Below are 14,583 nucleotides of genomic sequence, written 5' to 3'. Positions count from 1 at the left end.
TCGAATTGACGCTTTAAAAACCTTATTACTAAACTAAAATCAAAACTGTTGTCAATTCTTTGAAGGCAGGTTTGTTGTTTTTGAGAAATTGATGAGAAATTAGCCTGCTAGCCCATTCGAAATCTTTCCAATGCTTTCTTACCTTTCAACCTAAACCCAGGAAAAACTCGGTAGCAAAGTCTATGTGAGCTTCACTCAAGGACTGTAGGGGGCAAGGTATCTTAATGGCTGATGTAATTGGCTCTGGATCGAACCTATAGTATTTTATATGAAAACAGAAAACAAACGCAGTTCCTTCACACGGTTTAGCAAGGCTCTTTGTAAGTTGAATATGAAAACACAACATTGCCTTTCGTCACCCCATTTAAATATATATATATATTTTTTTCATCAATATTATAACCGTGTCATTACCGTGAACGTCCGTTCGCTCGTTTGATGTCCATTTCATTCTCACGAGTCAGTACAAAGCTGATCAAGTACGGTAATAAGTGAAAAAAATTTTTTTTTTTTTTTTTTTTTTTTTTTTTTTTTTTTATCTTTTTTTTTTTTTTTTTTTTTTTTTTTTTTTTTTTTTTATTTTATATATATTTTTTTTTTTTTTTTTTTAATTTTTTTTTGGGGGGAGAGCCCCCCAGGGGGAGCTATGCAATAAAGTATATATGTATGTATGTAAGTAAAAGGCTTTTTTCGTAGATGGCCGGTTTTCAACACTACTCTATAGTTCCTCAAACATCATTTCCATTGTTATCATCGTATTTACTGCCGTCCCATTAACCCCATGCAGAAAGACAAGAATTGCATGTCACCGACTGGCATAACCGGTGTGCGTTTTCCCAAACATTATTCATTATTCAGTAACTCTGGCTGTGTTGAGAAGAAGCACTAATCGCGCATTCTAATGATGCCTCAGGTTTTCCCCTTTTATGTTGAAAAAGCAGAAGTTCTGAGTGGGACAACAGTAAGTCAACACGAAAATTCGAACTTGTTTTAAAAAATAATGTACAGCCATTACAACATCAGTTGATCACTATAATTTAGTTCCGCGCTGTTTCAAGCTCAAACTTAACTCTTATTCAAGCCAACAAAGCTATAACCATACCCATTAGCACAGCATATACAAGTATCCTGTATTGCTTATTAAAAATAAAGCTCTCTATGATGTGCTAGAATCAACTTTTTCGTCGTCCATTTCACGTTAATTATTTACATTTGCATTCAAATTTCTGACTAATCTTTGAGCCCTTTTATCTTTAACGAGTTTGCTAACTGAAAATTAAAAATAAAGGAGCCTCTACTGAAACGACAGTTTTCTAAAGAATATTACATCTTTTTCAATTCACCATGCCATCGAGCTTAAAATTAACCATCTTCTTTGTTTGTCAAAACAAAGAAGATGAATGGGCCCTTTGCAACAACGGTCACATGTTACAAAATAACACCTTGCTGGAGGGCAAGCAACTCGCTGGGACATGATCCAAAACAAAGCGACTTTAAGCAGTTATGCTTGAATTTCCTTTGTTTTCGAAGTGCCATAGCGTAGCTTGCCCTCTAGCAAGGTGTTATTTTGTACCATGTGATCGTTAGCTGGAAATGGCGCATTCAATAGGGAAAAACTTGTCGTCCCGAGTGACCTGTAAGTCTTTTCAAGCGACGAGTATTTGGAAGTTTAATGATAATGAATGAGAACCAGGCAGTGACGTTCCGAGTTGTTGCAAAACAATACCTTTGTCAGTGCTGGCACACATCTTTTTCAGTGGCATGCATGCCCCCAAAGAGACAAAAGACGAACAAAGAAGTTTATGGTAGGACTTAAATCTACGTTGACATTTTTTTTAATATTAAAAGTTAACTTGCACTGTATTTTTTCCATTTTAAATATCCATTAGCAGGCCTTCTTTGTGCTACAATAATGGCCTAAAACACTAAAGTCGCTACTGACAAAAACATTTGAAAGATAGAAACTAGGATGGCGTTCATCTTTTACTATAGATCAAAAATCGAGACTCGGTAACGGCCTCGTACATTGGAGGGGCTTTTTATTATTTGACAGACAATATTCTCCGGTAAGTGTCATTTTCAGCATTGTGGCAGATCGAACCGTGTTGGCAAATAATACCAAACAAAAATTGTTAGAAAACTGATAAATAGATTTGACTTTCTGGAAAAAAAAGACCGGTCATAAAAGGGTGGATTATTCCCTGTCTTTTGAAAATGATATTTGTTTGACACCCAACAAACAAAAAACCTATAAAAATAATTGCAAAGGTTTCGTTAAAGATTCATTCTTGACTTTAAACGTTGTCCTAAAAAAAAAAATTTCACACCTTAAGGGGTATCTTTAGTCCCAACGATTCGCCTTTGTGTAAACGTATAGCCCTATTATTATCTGCTGGCCAATAACAAAATATGTGCTTTGACTCTATGAGAAGTTCTGTTTATTTTACAACAATCTTGGTTATAAAACATTTTATAATCTTGTCACAACTGCTAAGCGTGATAATTGCAATAAACGATTTACAATGAAATATATCTGTGCAATAACGAACGATATTTTTTGCAGGCTACATCACAAGTGATCAGCTGCAGAGCTTTCTTTAAAAAATGAAACTTCCAAATCGTCTACAATTATATTTCAGCATAGGTCTTTCTATAACAAAATATGTGTTTTGATTCCTAGAGAAGGTCTGTTTATTTTACAACAAACTCGGTTATGAAACAATTTACAATCTTGTCACAACTGCTAGGCGTAACAATTGCAATAAACGATTTACAGTGAACAATATTTGTGCAATAACGAACGATATTTTTGCAGGCTTACTTAACAAGTGATCAGCTGCGGAACTTTCTTTAGAAAATGAAATTATCAAACCGTCTACAATTTTATTGTATCGATCGTAGCTCGTACGAGCCTGACGGACCAAAATGCTTTATCAGTGGATTTTCCTGTCTTTTCTGGTTTTCCAGGTTGTAATTTGCGAGGAAGAAGAAAGCGATGGAGAATTTGCTTTGGTATGGCTTCCCAATTTGTTAGAACAGCGGTAGCTAAAGTAATAACGCAATATATAGGCGTTTACCCAAATTAAGAACTGGCCGGTTGTATAGGTAGTTTTAAAAATTTAGCAGGCTCACTTCGAGAGTTTTCGCCTAAAATCTGCATACTATTCAGGAATGAATGATCTAGCTGATCAGTTCTGATAAATAGTGGAGTTCTCTTTACGAATGGACTGATCCGGATGATCAGTTCTGATAAATAGCGGAATTCTCTTTACGAATGGACTGGTCTAACCGGCGAGTTCTGATTTTTGGTAACCCCCCCCCCCCCCCCCCCCCCCAAGTCATGCCAAGCAATTTTAGCCCAAAAATTTTAGCTAGCCTAGCCGACGAAAGAGGCCTCAAGTATTTTTTCATCAGTAGACTATCCGAGTTTTCACGCAGATTGTGTCCCATGTTTACCGAACTTAGTTTATTTACGCCTCTTAGATATGAACAATGAATTCGTTTTGATGACTTTTCAAGATACTGCAGGTTACCTATAATTCCTTGACTTATTCATGAAAGGGAAATGAAGAATCTCTAATACAATGGCCTCTTTTATCGACGAGCCCCATTCCTATACCCCTTTTGATGGTGAAAAAGAATCATTAAGCATACAGTTAAACACCTCTGTACTTTTCTAAAAAAAAAAAGCACAGCTACCTCAGGGTAGCATGACTCGACCTTGGGTATAATTCTTTAAAAGAATTTCATTGTGATGATAAAATATAATCTAAAATAATGATTTTCATTTTTCAACGGGATACTTTGCGAGGCACATAAGTTTTGTCTTTACTGATAGCTTGATATAGTTATTTGTCCGAAACAATCTAAATCCTGGCTCTGGTTTAAACATAAAAAAGTTTGAAAGTCATCCTGCATATGATGAACCATCACAAGCGGGTATCATCCATCAATTTGTAGCAACAAAGTTCTACAATTAGCTAACTGTATCCGCTGAGGATATAAAGAGGATTTGCCTTCCAGATAAACAGCAACAATAATTTTAACATCCAATCGGGTCAACTTTTTACTTATCGCATTATCGTCGGCTTAATATCTTCCTATTGTTTCACTTCGATAGCACTAAAATTTAGCACTAAGACTCTTATAAGGTTGGGCAAATAAAGAGCTATCTACTTTTCTATGTAATTGTCCCGGGGGCGGGGGGGGGGGGTACTTGACCTAAGTTTAGGTATAGGGGTGCCGCTGGAGGTTTGAAACCCTGACCCTGTTTAGGACAATAAAAACTTAAAATGCCTACCCTGTGTAGGACAACACCCCCTATTCTAAGACCCTATTTAGGACAAAGGACAACATCAACAATCATTTACGCTTTATTGTGATTGCGTCCCATACGCGATGTTTGAAGCATTGAAATGCAAAAACACCTATCCCACCGAATAAAATAATACTTTTTATTGAAGCGAAAGCGTAAACAATGTAAATACATGGACGACAGTCTTGCAACCATACCCTGTCTAGGACAGCTTCAGGCCCTGTTTAGGACAGAGGAGCTTGAAATTATATACCCTGTTCAGGACCGGAGGAGTCAAAAACCATACCCTATCCAGCGGCACGTCCCCATATAAGCCATATAGGGGGAGTGCCTTTCCCCCCCCCCCCCCCGGGGTAATTGTCCTAGTAGCCTAATTTATTGTTTTAAATTTTGTGGCACTATCTTTAATCCTTTAGAAATATCTCTCAGACTACCATTACATCTCACAAAGTAGATCCGGGAACCATGACATAAAAACCGCACTCAAAAACTTCCAAAAGTTCTTCGGTCTTCCTGTGACCGGGGAGCTAGACGAGGAGACCTTATACCAAATGAAGAAGCCACGATGCGGAGTCCCGGATGTTGATGAGAATGGCGAGCGCATGCGCGTGAAGCGATACTCGACCTGGGGAAAATGGCGCAAGACAGATCTAAAATACTACATGACTTATGGGGAGGATTTGTCACATAGCGATCAGTCAAGAATCATTGCCCAGGCGTTCAAAATGTGGAGTGACGTAGCACCAAAGCTGAGATTCTCCAGAACAAATTCAATTTCGGATGCTGACTTCAGAATAAGGTTTAGTATTCCTTTACAGATATCTCGAATATTTTAGTCTCATTCAGCTTTTGTGCAAAGTTTTAAACTTGACTTCATTCTTTTGACTATTCCGTTACTATTTGCTTTAACTTAAAATGACTCAACATGAAAATGGCTTCAACATTCTTTCTTTACTGACAAACGACTGACGTCAAGTTCGGTTCAAGAGGTCAAAACTACCTCAACTGACATCAACCCCTGTTTTACTGAGATAAGCGTGCTCACTGCTACTCTTATACATCAAAAAGCTGTGTACTTAATTAGGTAAAGTTTGCTACCGTAAAATACGATTCTCGAGATCAATTGTCTTCGAACACATAAAGTACCAGCCGTGCGACAGATCTTTCCAAACAAAAAGAATTGAAGGTCTACTGGATGAGAATAAAGACAATATTTAGATCACTTACGACTTACCATTAAACAGTCATTCCTTTTTATTACTGAAGTAAAAAACTATATTTTCATTCATGATGTCTTTTAGTTTTGGCAAAGGAAATCACGCGGGCGTTCCTGGTGAAAGGCAATGCTCCTCAAAGTTTGATGGCAAAGGCAAGGTTCTTGCACACGCTTTCTTCCCACAAGATGGCCGACTCCATTTTGATGACGATGATTACTTTACAGAGACTGGCTCGTGGTGGAACGGATCGCAAAGCTTGATTTACGTTGCTGTCCATGAGATTGGCCATGCGCTGGGACTTCGGCACTCCGATGTGAAAGGTACAGTAATGTGGCCAACGGCTAGCCGAGGTACACCCAAGTTGCATCAGGACGACATCAACGGGATCAGGTCCATATATGGTGTGTGACATGGCATAAAAAAAGTTCGGGTTCCGATTAACTTTGCTGTTTATTATAAGCCATTTGCATCCAAATAAAGTGATTTTAGCCAGTCATCCTTGTCGTGCTTGAATTCGAATGTCCCAGGGCGTGGCTTGCATTCCAGCAAGTTGTTATTTATATATTTTTTACCATGTAAACGTTGGCTGAAAAACGGCTCATTCTTAGGTTTTTTTCCTTCCTCTATTTAAAAATTCACTTTTTAATTATTTGTCTGTGTTCGTTTATTTATGTTTTTACTGATCAGTTATAATTACGCTTAATTTTACTTGATAACGATGACATGGAGTCATCGAAACAACGCTACGATACTTTACCGACCAAGAGACAAGAACTCCTGAGAAAGCGTAACCACCTTGCCCCTGATCAGGGGAATGAAGCTGAGGACAGACTTCTGAATGGCTAACAGCTCCAACTCTTATCAGTTATTGGTCGAGATGTTTCTGTAGCTAAATAAAAAATTGCTATAAATTATGTATTTTTCAGTTAATTAGTTTGAAACCATCTTTTGTTTTTGTCTTTATATCTATTCTTTCAGGTTGATGAGATGTTCGAAGATCAAGCACATTCGTCAAGAATGAGTGATGCGAGAATGATGTCAAAAAAATATGTCAATAAAAGTGACCTATAATGCAAACATTGCTGTTTTGCTTCTTTCTTTCAAGTAGTTGCTGCTTTTACTGTCAAAAAGCTGCCCACGTTATTAAATAAAAATACAAGAAAAATAATCGTGCAGAATGGACAGAAATCAAAATACTAAGGTTGTCGTCTCTGGAGTGAATGCAGTCATACATTTTACGATTCATTCGCAGCCAGCCATTGTACAACCGTCTGGTATGTTGGTTTGTTTTCTTTGTTTTCTTTTTTTTTACATTTTCTAACAGGCATCTTACCCCAAGAAACAAATGGTTCTGTTTCGACTCCAGTTCCCTCACGAACGAAACAGCTCGTTTCCGCTCACCCAGCTCGCCGCTCTTTTTCTTTTTCTTTGAATGAACTGCAACTGAGTAAACCCCCACCCCAGATTACTAAATTTTATATTGTAATTTAAAAGCTTGTTATTTAGTTGCCTTTTTTTTTAAATACTTCGCTCCAACTTGTCATTATAATCTAGATGTGATCTACATTAGTAACTAAATGATGCAATAAATAAAAATATTGAAAATAATGAGCTTTAGGCTGTCACTCTACAGCCTTCGACGGATAAAAATTGAATACAAAAAGAATAAAATATATACAAGAAAGGTGAGATAAAAAGAAAATAATGAAAAACAAAAGCGACGTAAAAAATTGCTAATTAAGAGGCTATTTTGTTGAAAAGAATACAGTATTGGCTTGGAATGGGCTTTGAATTATTGTCAACATGCTTAGTAGCAGAGGTGTGCCAAGCCTCCAAAGTTTTTCTAATGCGAAAAGAGCCTTTGTCAATGACACTAGAGCTCTCAAAGTCTATGCGATGGTCGAATGACAGCCGAAAGCTCATTATTTTTAATATTTTTAGCCAGTTAACGTTTTTTATTGTTTATAGTAAGTTAAAAGAAATGAATTAAACCATTTTTAAGGATCTAAAAGGGAGTGAACAAGTTTGAAAAATTTCCAAAAGAAACATTTTTCATGTGGATGTGGTAAGTTTTGTCTGGCAAAGTATGGACATCACATGTATTGTTATAATACATTTTTAGTGATTTTCAAGTAGTACTTTGTAATGTCAATGTTTCAAACTTAGACGTTGTTTGTTGTAGTATTTTTATCTTCAAAATTTAAACAAGACAGTTTCTTAATGATAAAATTAAATGAGATTATAATTTGAAACAAGTTAAGTAAAAATCATTAAATTTAGTACACTTCTTTTGTTGGAAGCTAGAACACAAATTGGAATTGTCCACAGTCCACCTTTAATAGCTTAAAATATCACTGTCAAGCCTGATTTGCAGCAAAACGACATTTGAAATCAATTCTGTTATTCTCCAATGACTCTATTAAAACTTAGCAGAGTAGATGTCAGACTACCGACAATATCATTTTTGAATTTATTTTTTTCATTGCCAATGGTCCTTAAGAACCTTTAATCCATAAAATAAAAATAAGTTTGCGACTACTTCTATTGTAATTCTTGTATACTTTAAACTTACCTTAAGGTTACTATTTTTAGCGAGTACTAATTTTAGCGATTTTTTCTGAGCAAGAATTGGCGACTATTAAATTTAGCGATTTTCCGAAAATCAAAAAAAAAAAACAGATGGCAATAAATGTTCAGTAATAGAACAAAGTCTCTTGTCAGAGAGAACAAAGTGAATTGCAAATGTTGGAAAACATTTACTGGGAAATCAGTCATGATGACGGCGATCTCAGCTCTCTCCCAACACTTCTTAATTGTTGCCCTACCTTCTGACGTTGTCATAATTATAGTTGAACAGGGCCACTATATTTAATATTGTATTCCTTTGGCGGGCGGGGGATCAATTTAACGCGTACAAACTTTGACCGAGACAACTTTTAGCAAGTACTAAATTTAGCGATTTTGGCCCAACTCACTAAAATAGCTAAAATTAGTAGCCACTAACAATAGTAGCCTTAAGGTAATATCAAAACTGTTGTTGCCTTTGCTCCTTTAGAAATACCTGTCAGATTACCACTACCTCTCATTAAGCAGATCAAGAAACCATGACGCAGTGACTGCAATCACAAAATTTCAGAGATTCGTCGGCCTGCCTGAGACCGGAAAGCTGGATGAGGAGACCATGTATCTGATGAAGAAGCCACGATGTGGAGTCCCGGATGTTGACAACAATGGCGAGCGCATGCGCGTAAAGCGATACTGGGCTACGACCAAATGGAGCAAAACGGACCTGAAATATTACTTGTCTTATGGCGAAGATTTGTCACACAGCAAACAGGACAGAATCTTTGCTAAGGCATTTAAAATGTAGAGTGACGTGCAACCAAAACTAAAGTTTTCCAGAACATACTCAGTTGCCGATGCTGACTTGAAAATCAGGTTTTGTAGTTTAATTCCTTTCGGGTGGAATTGAAGAAGAAGAGGATATTGGGGGGGGGGGGGGGGGGTGGGGGCTTGGTCACCAATCAAAAAGGATGTATCAAAGCACCACTCTACACCCGCTTTCAGTGTTACATCCAGAGGCATCTTTCTAAATCCATCTTTCGACATCGTCTTTCGCTATAGTCCTTCGACGTGCTGTTTGAAATGAGCCAATCAAAACCAATACATACGGGCGTTTCTTTCATGTAAAAAACCCCACACGTTCAAAAGGCCATGTTAACCCCTTCACTGCCTCTATGACGTACTGAGTACGTCATGATTTCTGTACTTCATGTGCCTATATGACGTACTGAGTACGTCAAGAAAATAAAGACCACAGTTGAAACTCTGGCACACTGAACTCAAAAGCCGCCGGCAGATGTGATCCAGAAAGACCTTTGGGAGCCTGGTAACTACTCGTCATCAGTCTCCGAAAGCCTACCTCTCGGTTTTTCGAAATTTATGTCTGTAATCTGTCCGCCATCTTGTTTTCTTCTTCGTGGCCGAAGAAATTATTTGTTAGACGGGTCATATCAGCGCAAATATGAGATATTTAAATTCCGAATGGGAAAAAGATGTTAAGTGGAGAACTTGGGAAGCAGAAAAATAATCGGCTGGTGAATGCCTTATGGAAAAATACAGGCAGAAGATCGAGCGATCGTGGAAGTCTTTTGAAAGCTGTAAAATGTTGAAAATTCTGATATTTGCATCGAATATGGAGGTAACCATGTCAAAATTAGCTAGTAGCAAATGTTTCAATACAGTTTTTAAACCATGTGTCCTTGTCATCATGTTTATGCAATTATTTAAGCTTTCATTCGGCTCTGCTGTGTTGCCTCATTAATTATGCACGAAAGCTTTGGCAAGGAGCGGTACAGAGGGGTCGGCAGTGAAGGGGTTAATGGTCTGTGATTGGCGGATTTCGATCCGTCTTGTTTGTGTAGCACGTCGAAAGATAGATGTTGATGGAAAGCCGCTATGCGCGTAACACCAAAAGCGGTTGTAAAGAAAGATAAAGCGGTATATCTCTTGAGAAATGTTTCTATATTTTTCCCTCTTGCAGTTTTGGTAAAGGTAGTCACGCTGGCCCTGGTGAAAAACAATGTTTTGTAGACTTTGACGGCAAAGGCAACGTTCTTGCTCAGGCCTACTCTGGGACCTTAACTCGCCGCGAGATTGTGCGAGTTAATGCGAGTTTAGGCGAGTTAAGGCGAGTTAAGGAAAAAAATGAGCTTACCTAACAGTTGCGAGTTAAGGCGAGTTAAGGCGAGTTAAGGCGAGTTAAGGAAAAATGACCCACCCAATGTTGAGGCAATACTGGTTAAAACAATTATAATATGCCTGACAAGCAAAAAATGTTGAGGCGATACCGGTTAAAACATAATTATAATATGCCCTACAAGCAAAAAATGCCAAGGAGTTTTTGTATGTCTTAAATATATAATGAGGCTCCATGTTGTCCAGTTATGAAAAAATTCAGATGACATCAAAAATTGAAAGAAACCAAATCTCATTTTATTTTAGAAAATTATTTTTTCCTAATTGGACAAGCTTAAGTATTGATATGGATTCATGTTCTTTATTAATTATCTACCATCCAGACACCAAACTATCCCATTAGGTGGCTGCATGATGATGAATGATCATCATCATCATCATATAATATTACTATAGCTACATAAATAACTGACAGAATAATAAATAAATGAAAAAAGAAACTAATGTAAATAAAACAATCATGAATAGACAATTTAATGTAACTGTTTTATAAACACAGGTAGGATATTTTTTTAATTCAACAACACTATGCTTTAATTGACTGGCATGGTGAGCATAATCATTATCAAATCACATAGCATGAATTATTGTCATTGACTGCAGAATTAATAAAAAGAAATGTTCTGACAGTCTGTTTCTGACAGTCTGTGCCAATGTTTTTCAAACAACTAGAACAAAAAAGGAGTCTGACGAATTACAACCCAGCTGAGGAGACTTTTATGACACAATCAATTTTACTGAAATGAAATGAGATTTCTTTCTCCTTGAAAAAATATCAGACTTATCTTCCAGTCTTCCACTGGCCCATCCTCTGCACCTCACTGATGGTTTTCCTTGGAATCCAGCCCAACTGTTTGTTGTCACTATCAGAAATGAAAACACCAATTGCCTTTTCTTTTCCTTGGGATAAATCCATTTTAATTTCGTGTACATGTAAATGAACTGGCTGACGCCTTTTCGCAAAGACAGCTGTTCCTCAGTCCTGTAAGAGACACCTTGATTTCTACAAAAGAAAAGAAGATCAAGTTAAGCTCTTCATCATTCTCAGTCCAGCAAAAACAGCAAAAAGAAATGACCATAAGCTTATTTTATGTTTACAAAGTGTTCAGTACACATGAACAAGAAATTATTCTTTCCTCATGCAAAGCATTCCTTAATTTCCATTATCTGCTTTGTTTTACGTCATTTTAAAACATACCTTACAAAGTTAAAAGGCTAAGCTTACCTGCGTGTGATCCATTTCGAAACTTCTCAATAATTTAACATCAATTTTTGCACTAGTTCTCTTCCTTTTCTTTATAAGTTTTTCGTCCATCTTGAAAATGTCCCAAAATACATCTCGAGAAAAGATGGGTTGAACGAGAGGGCCCTGGGAAAGGCACTAGTTACCAGTATCTTCTGGGTCATTTTCAAGATGGCGAACGAAACTGGCGATCAATGTTAAAAGTGGTAGCTTTAGCAACCGTTTATTCAGTGAAGGGCTCAATGAAACAAGTCTTAATGAATCATGGATTATGTTTGCCAGGCTAACTACAATGTAAGCCATACAGGATGTCACGTTGAACCAAATCTTCTAGTACCAGGTAACTTTATGAAAAATGTATCGTGATGGAAAATATCCATATCCCTCTCACAGAGGGTGTTTTGGCTTAAATCCCCCTCACCTCTGGAAAATCCCAGTTATAAAGCACTATACTTTAATTTTAAAATTTTGGCTTTTGAGACCCTCCTTCCCCCTTGGTTTTCTCATAATTTGACCTTCCACTGGGTGGGTATGGATATTTCTGGAACTGCATAATATAGAATGCAATAAATGAGTGTGTGGAGTATTTAAAGGATTCTGGCAGCATCCCAGGCTCTCATTGTCAGCTGGAATCCTCATTAAGCTCCATCAAACTACCGGTATATGATGTTACTATTGCTAGTGGTATTCACTGACATAAGCAGCTTCTTTGTATATTATTTCCAAAGTAATTAGATTTGCCACTACAAACATTTTTTATAAATCATTAGTCAGCTTAAAACTAAAAATTTGTTGTTCTGTTTTGTTTTTGTATTTCATTGACTTGCTTATGAATACTTTTTCATGGTGTCTCGGTCAGTGTTACATACTTTGTGGACCAAAATAAGTTAAATAAATAAGTTTTTAAAATATCCCTAGACCCTGTGACCCCATGCCTCTGGAATTTCTGCCATGCTTAGCATTGTAGCCTTTTTGTTAGACATCAGCAAACTTGTTAATGCATGTTGAGGTTGTTCCTAGTAGTTCCATTGACAATCCAATGGTGATTCTAAGGCATATGCATGACAAGGTCAATCTTTAGTTGTGAAACACCCTTAACACAAAGGCTATTGGAAATTCCAAAAGGATAGGCCGAGCCAATTTTCATACTATTCAAAGGAGGGTAAAGAACCTGTTTTCCTTACAAAACACTCTTTTGCACTTTCAAAATTCATTCTCTTTTACAACTTCCCATTATGGATTAATTTTGAAATAACACTGAAAACAGGATGAAATAATTAAATTGGTATTTTGCTTATTCGGTGAGATTGAGCGAGTTTGTGCGAGATAACGCGAGTTTAGGCGAGTTAAGGCGAGTTAAGGAAATTTGACCATAATCTCAAGTTGCGAGTTAGGGCGTGTTAAGGCGAGTTAAGGCGAGCTAAGGTCCCAGAGTAGGCCTTTGCTCACGCTCTCACCCCAGAAGACGGCCGAATCCATTTCGATGAAGACGATAAATTTTCACAGACTGGTAGACCTTTTTGGACGTTTACTAAGCGGGGGACACCAAAGTTGCATCGAGACGACATTGACGGGATCAAGGCCTTATATGGTGTGTGACACGTCAGCAAGTATTGTTTAATAAATTAGACAGAGATAACAAGGTTTTACCTGCCTATTGCATTAAGATATGGACACTTAGTGAAATGGGGAAAAAAATGGAAAAAACAGACTGATAAGTTGCACCGTGTGTTCACCTCCGAAATTACGTGATGTTTCAAGGTTGCACTGCTGCACTGTCCCGGGGTTTGTTTTCATTTTTGTATGTAAGGCGTTGATGCGTTTTATTTCGGTGATGGTAAACATTAGATTTTTTAGTCCACCCTAACGGGCCGTTTCGTCTAGGAATGCTCGATGAGCTGAAACGTCGGTTTTGAGTAACCCCAAGGTTCTTCTACTCGACATTACTGTTTTGCAGTAATGTAAGAAAAGATAACTTTGTCCCAGTATTTTTAATTTTGTTAGTAACATTCCTTCGTGTGAGGCTCACATAAATATTGATTGCTGCAGGCCGGGATTGCGTAGAACGGAATGGAAATCATCTTTATCGCCTTAATATTTACTATGAAAATCTTAGTTACAGTGTACGTCTCAATTGCGAATGACTTGAAGAATAGGATGTTTTTTCAAATAAAAAACGGAAACACACATTTTTATTAATTTCAGTTAGAGAAATGAAACGGTTTAGTAATATTTTATGATAAGTGAAGTGGTGACTTCCCGTTGGGGAACTCGGAAAATCTTTTTTCCGAGTATTTGACTTGCGACCACTTCTCCACTTATTTTCACTTTACTCACTTCACTTATCATGTATTCACATTTATCATTTGGACATATTTGAGCCTTGCAGTTAGCAGGACATGTGTCACACATAAGAACCCAGTATATGACCTCGCTCACCATGAGTCCCCCATAGCTCAGTGGTTAGAGCGTCCAACCGGTAATCTGGAAGGTCATGGGTTCGACTCCCGTTGGGGAACTCGGAAAATCTTTCTTCCGAGTATTTGACTTGCGACCACTTCTCCACTTGGTGATATTTTGCTTTTGTTTTTATTTTTTCTTCCAGGTTGATAAGACGTTTGATGCCCGTATATATAGGCCAAAACAAGTGAAGCGAGAATGATGCCAAATTCTATCAATAAAAAACGATTATATTGCAAAACAGTGTGTCTTGCTTCTTTTACAATATAAAACAAATCTACTGCCGTTATAAATAAAAGTGCCAGGAAAGATAATCGTGCCGAATCGTCAGTAATAAAGACATTTCTTTCTTGACAAAATATTGGACACTACAAGTTGAAAAGGCCGATTATCGCATGTAAACGCATCTAAAAAGCTTAAAAGTGAGGGCATTTCACACTTTACCTTCTTGCTTATTTCGTATGTATTCTTATTTAGCTGCACGCAACGAAAAAAAAAATCAAGCAAAAGATTGAGTAAGAAAATCAAGAATTCGAAATGTAATAGTAGTGTGATGTCTGTGCGGTGTTCCGCACTCGAGTTGTCCATCA

The 14,583-nt window shown here is 37.3% G+C and overlaps 1 protein-coding gene and 1 pseudogene across 2 annotated transcripts; both read left to right on the top strand.

The window, feature by feature from the left end:
• The first annotated feature begins 2,901 nt into the window (after nt 1-2,901).
• Nucleotides 2,902-6,611, top strand: LOC144656364 (interstitial collagenase-like). The gene is made up of 4 exons (XM_078516592.1): nt 2,902-3,012; nt 4,732-5,114; nt 5,617-5,933; nt 6,511-6,611. The coding sequence occupies exons 1-4, from the start codon at nt 2,926-2,928 to the stop codon at nt 6,513-6,515; spliced, it is 792 nt and encodes a 263-aa protein (XP_078372718.1). The 5' UTR covers nt 2,902-2,925; the 3' UTR covers nt 6,516-6,611.
• A 98-nt stretch (nt 6,612-6,709) lies between these two features.
• On the top strand, nt 6,710-14,217 carry LOC144657997 (collagenase 3-like; annotated as a pseudogene). The gene is made up of 5 exons (XR_013571634.1): nt 6,710-6,814; nt 8,588-8,970; nt 10,076-10,145; nt 12,971-13,124; nt 14,139-14,217. The product of XR_013571634.1 is annotated as a collagenase 3-like (transcript).
• The last annotated feature ends 366 nt before the right edge of the window (nt 14,218-14,583 follow it).

The sequence above is a fragment of the Oculina patagonica genome, chromosome 6 (assembly GCF_052425735.1).
Source record: "Oculina patagonica isolate OP01 chromosome 6, crgOcupat, whole genome shotgun sequence".
NCBI lineage: Eukaryota > Metazoa > Cnidaria > Anthozoa > Scleractinia > Oculinidae > Oculina > Oculina patagonica.
The sequence above is the reverse complement of the archived record's forward strand: the minus strand, read 5'-3'. Positions and strand labels throughout refer to the sequence as shown.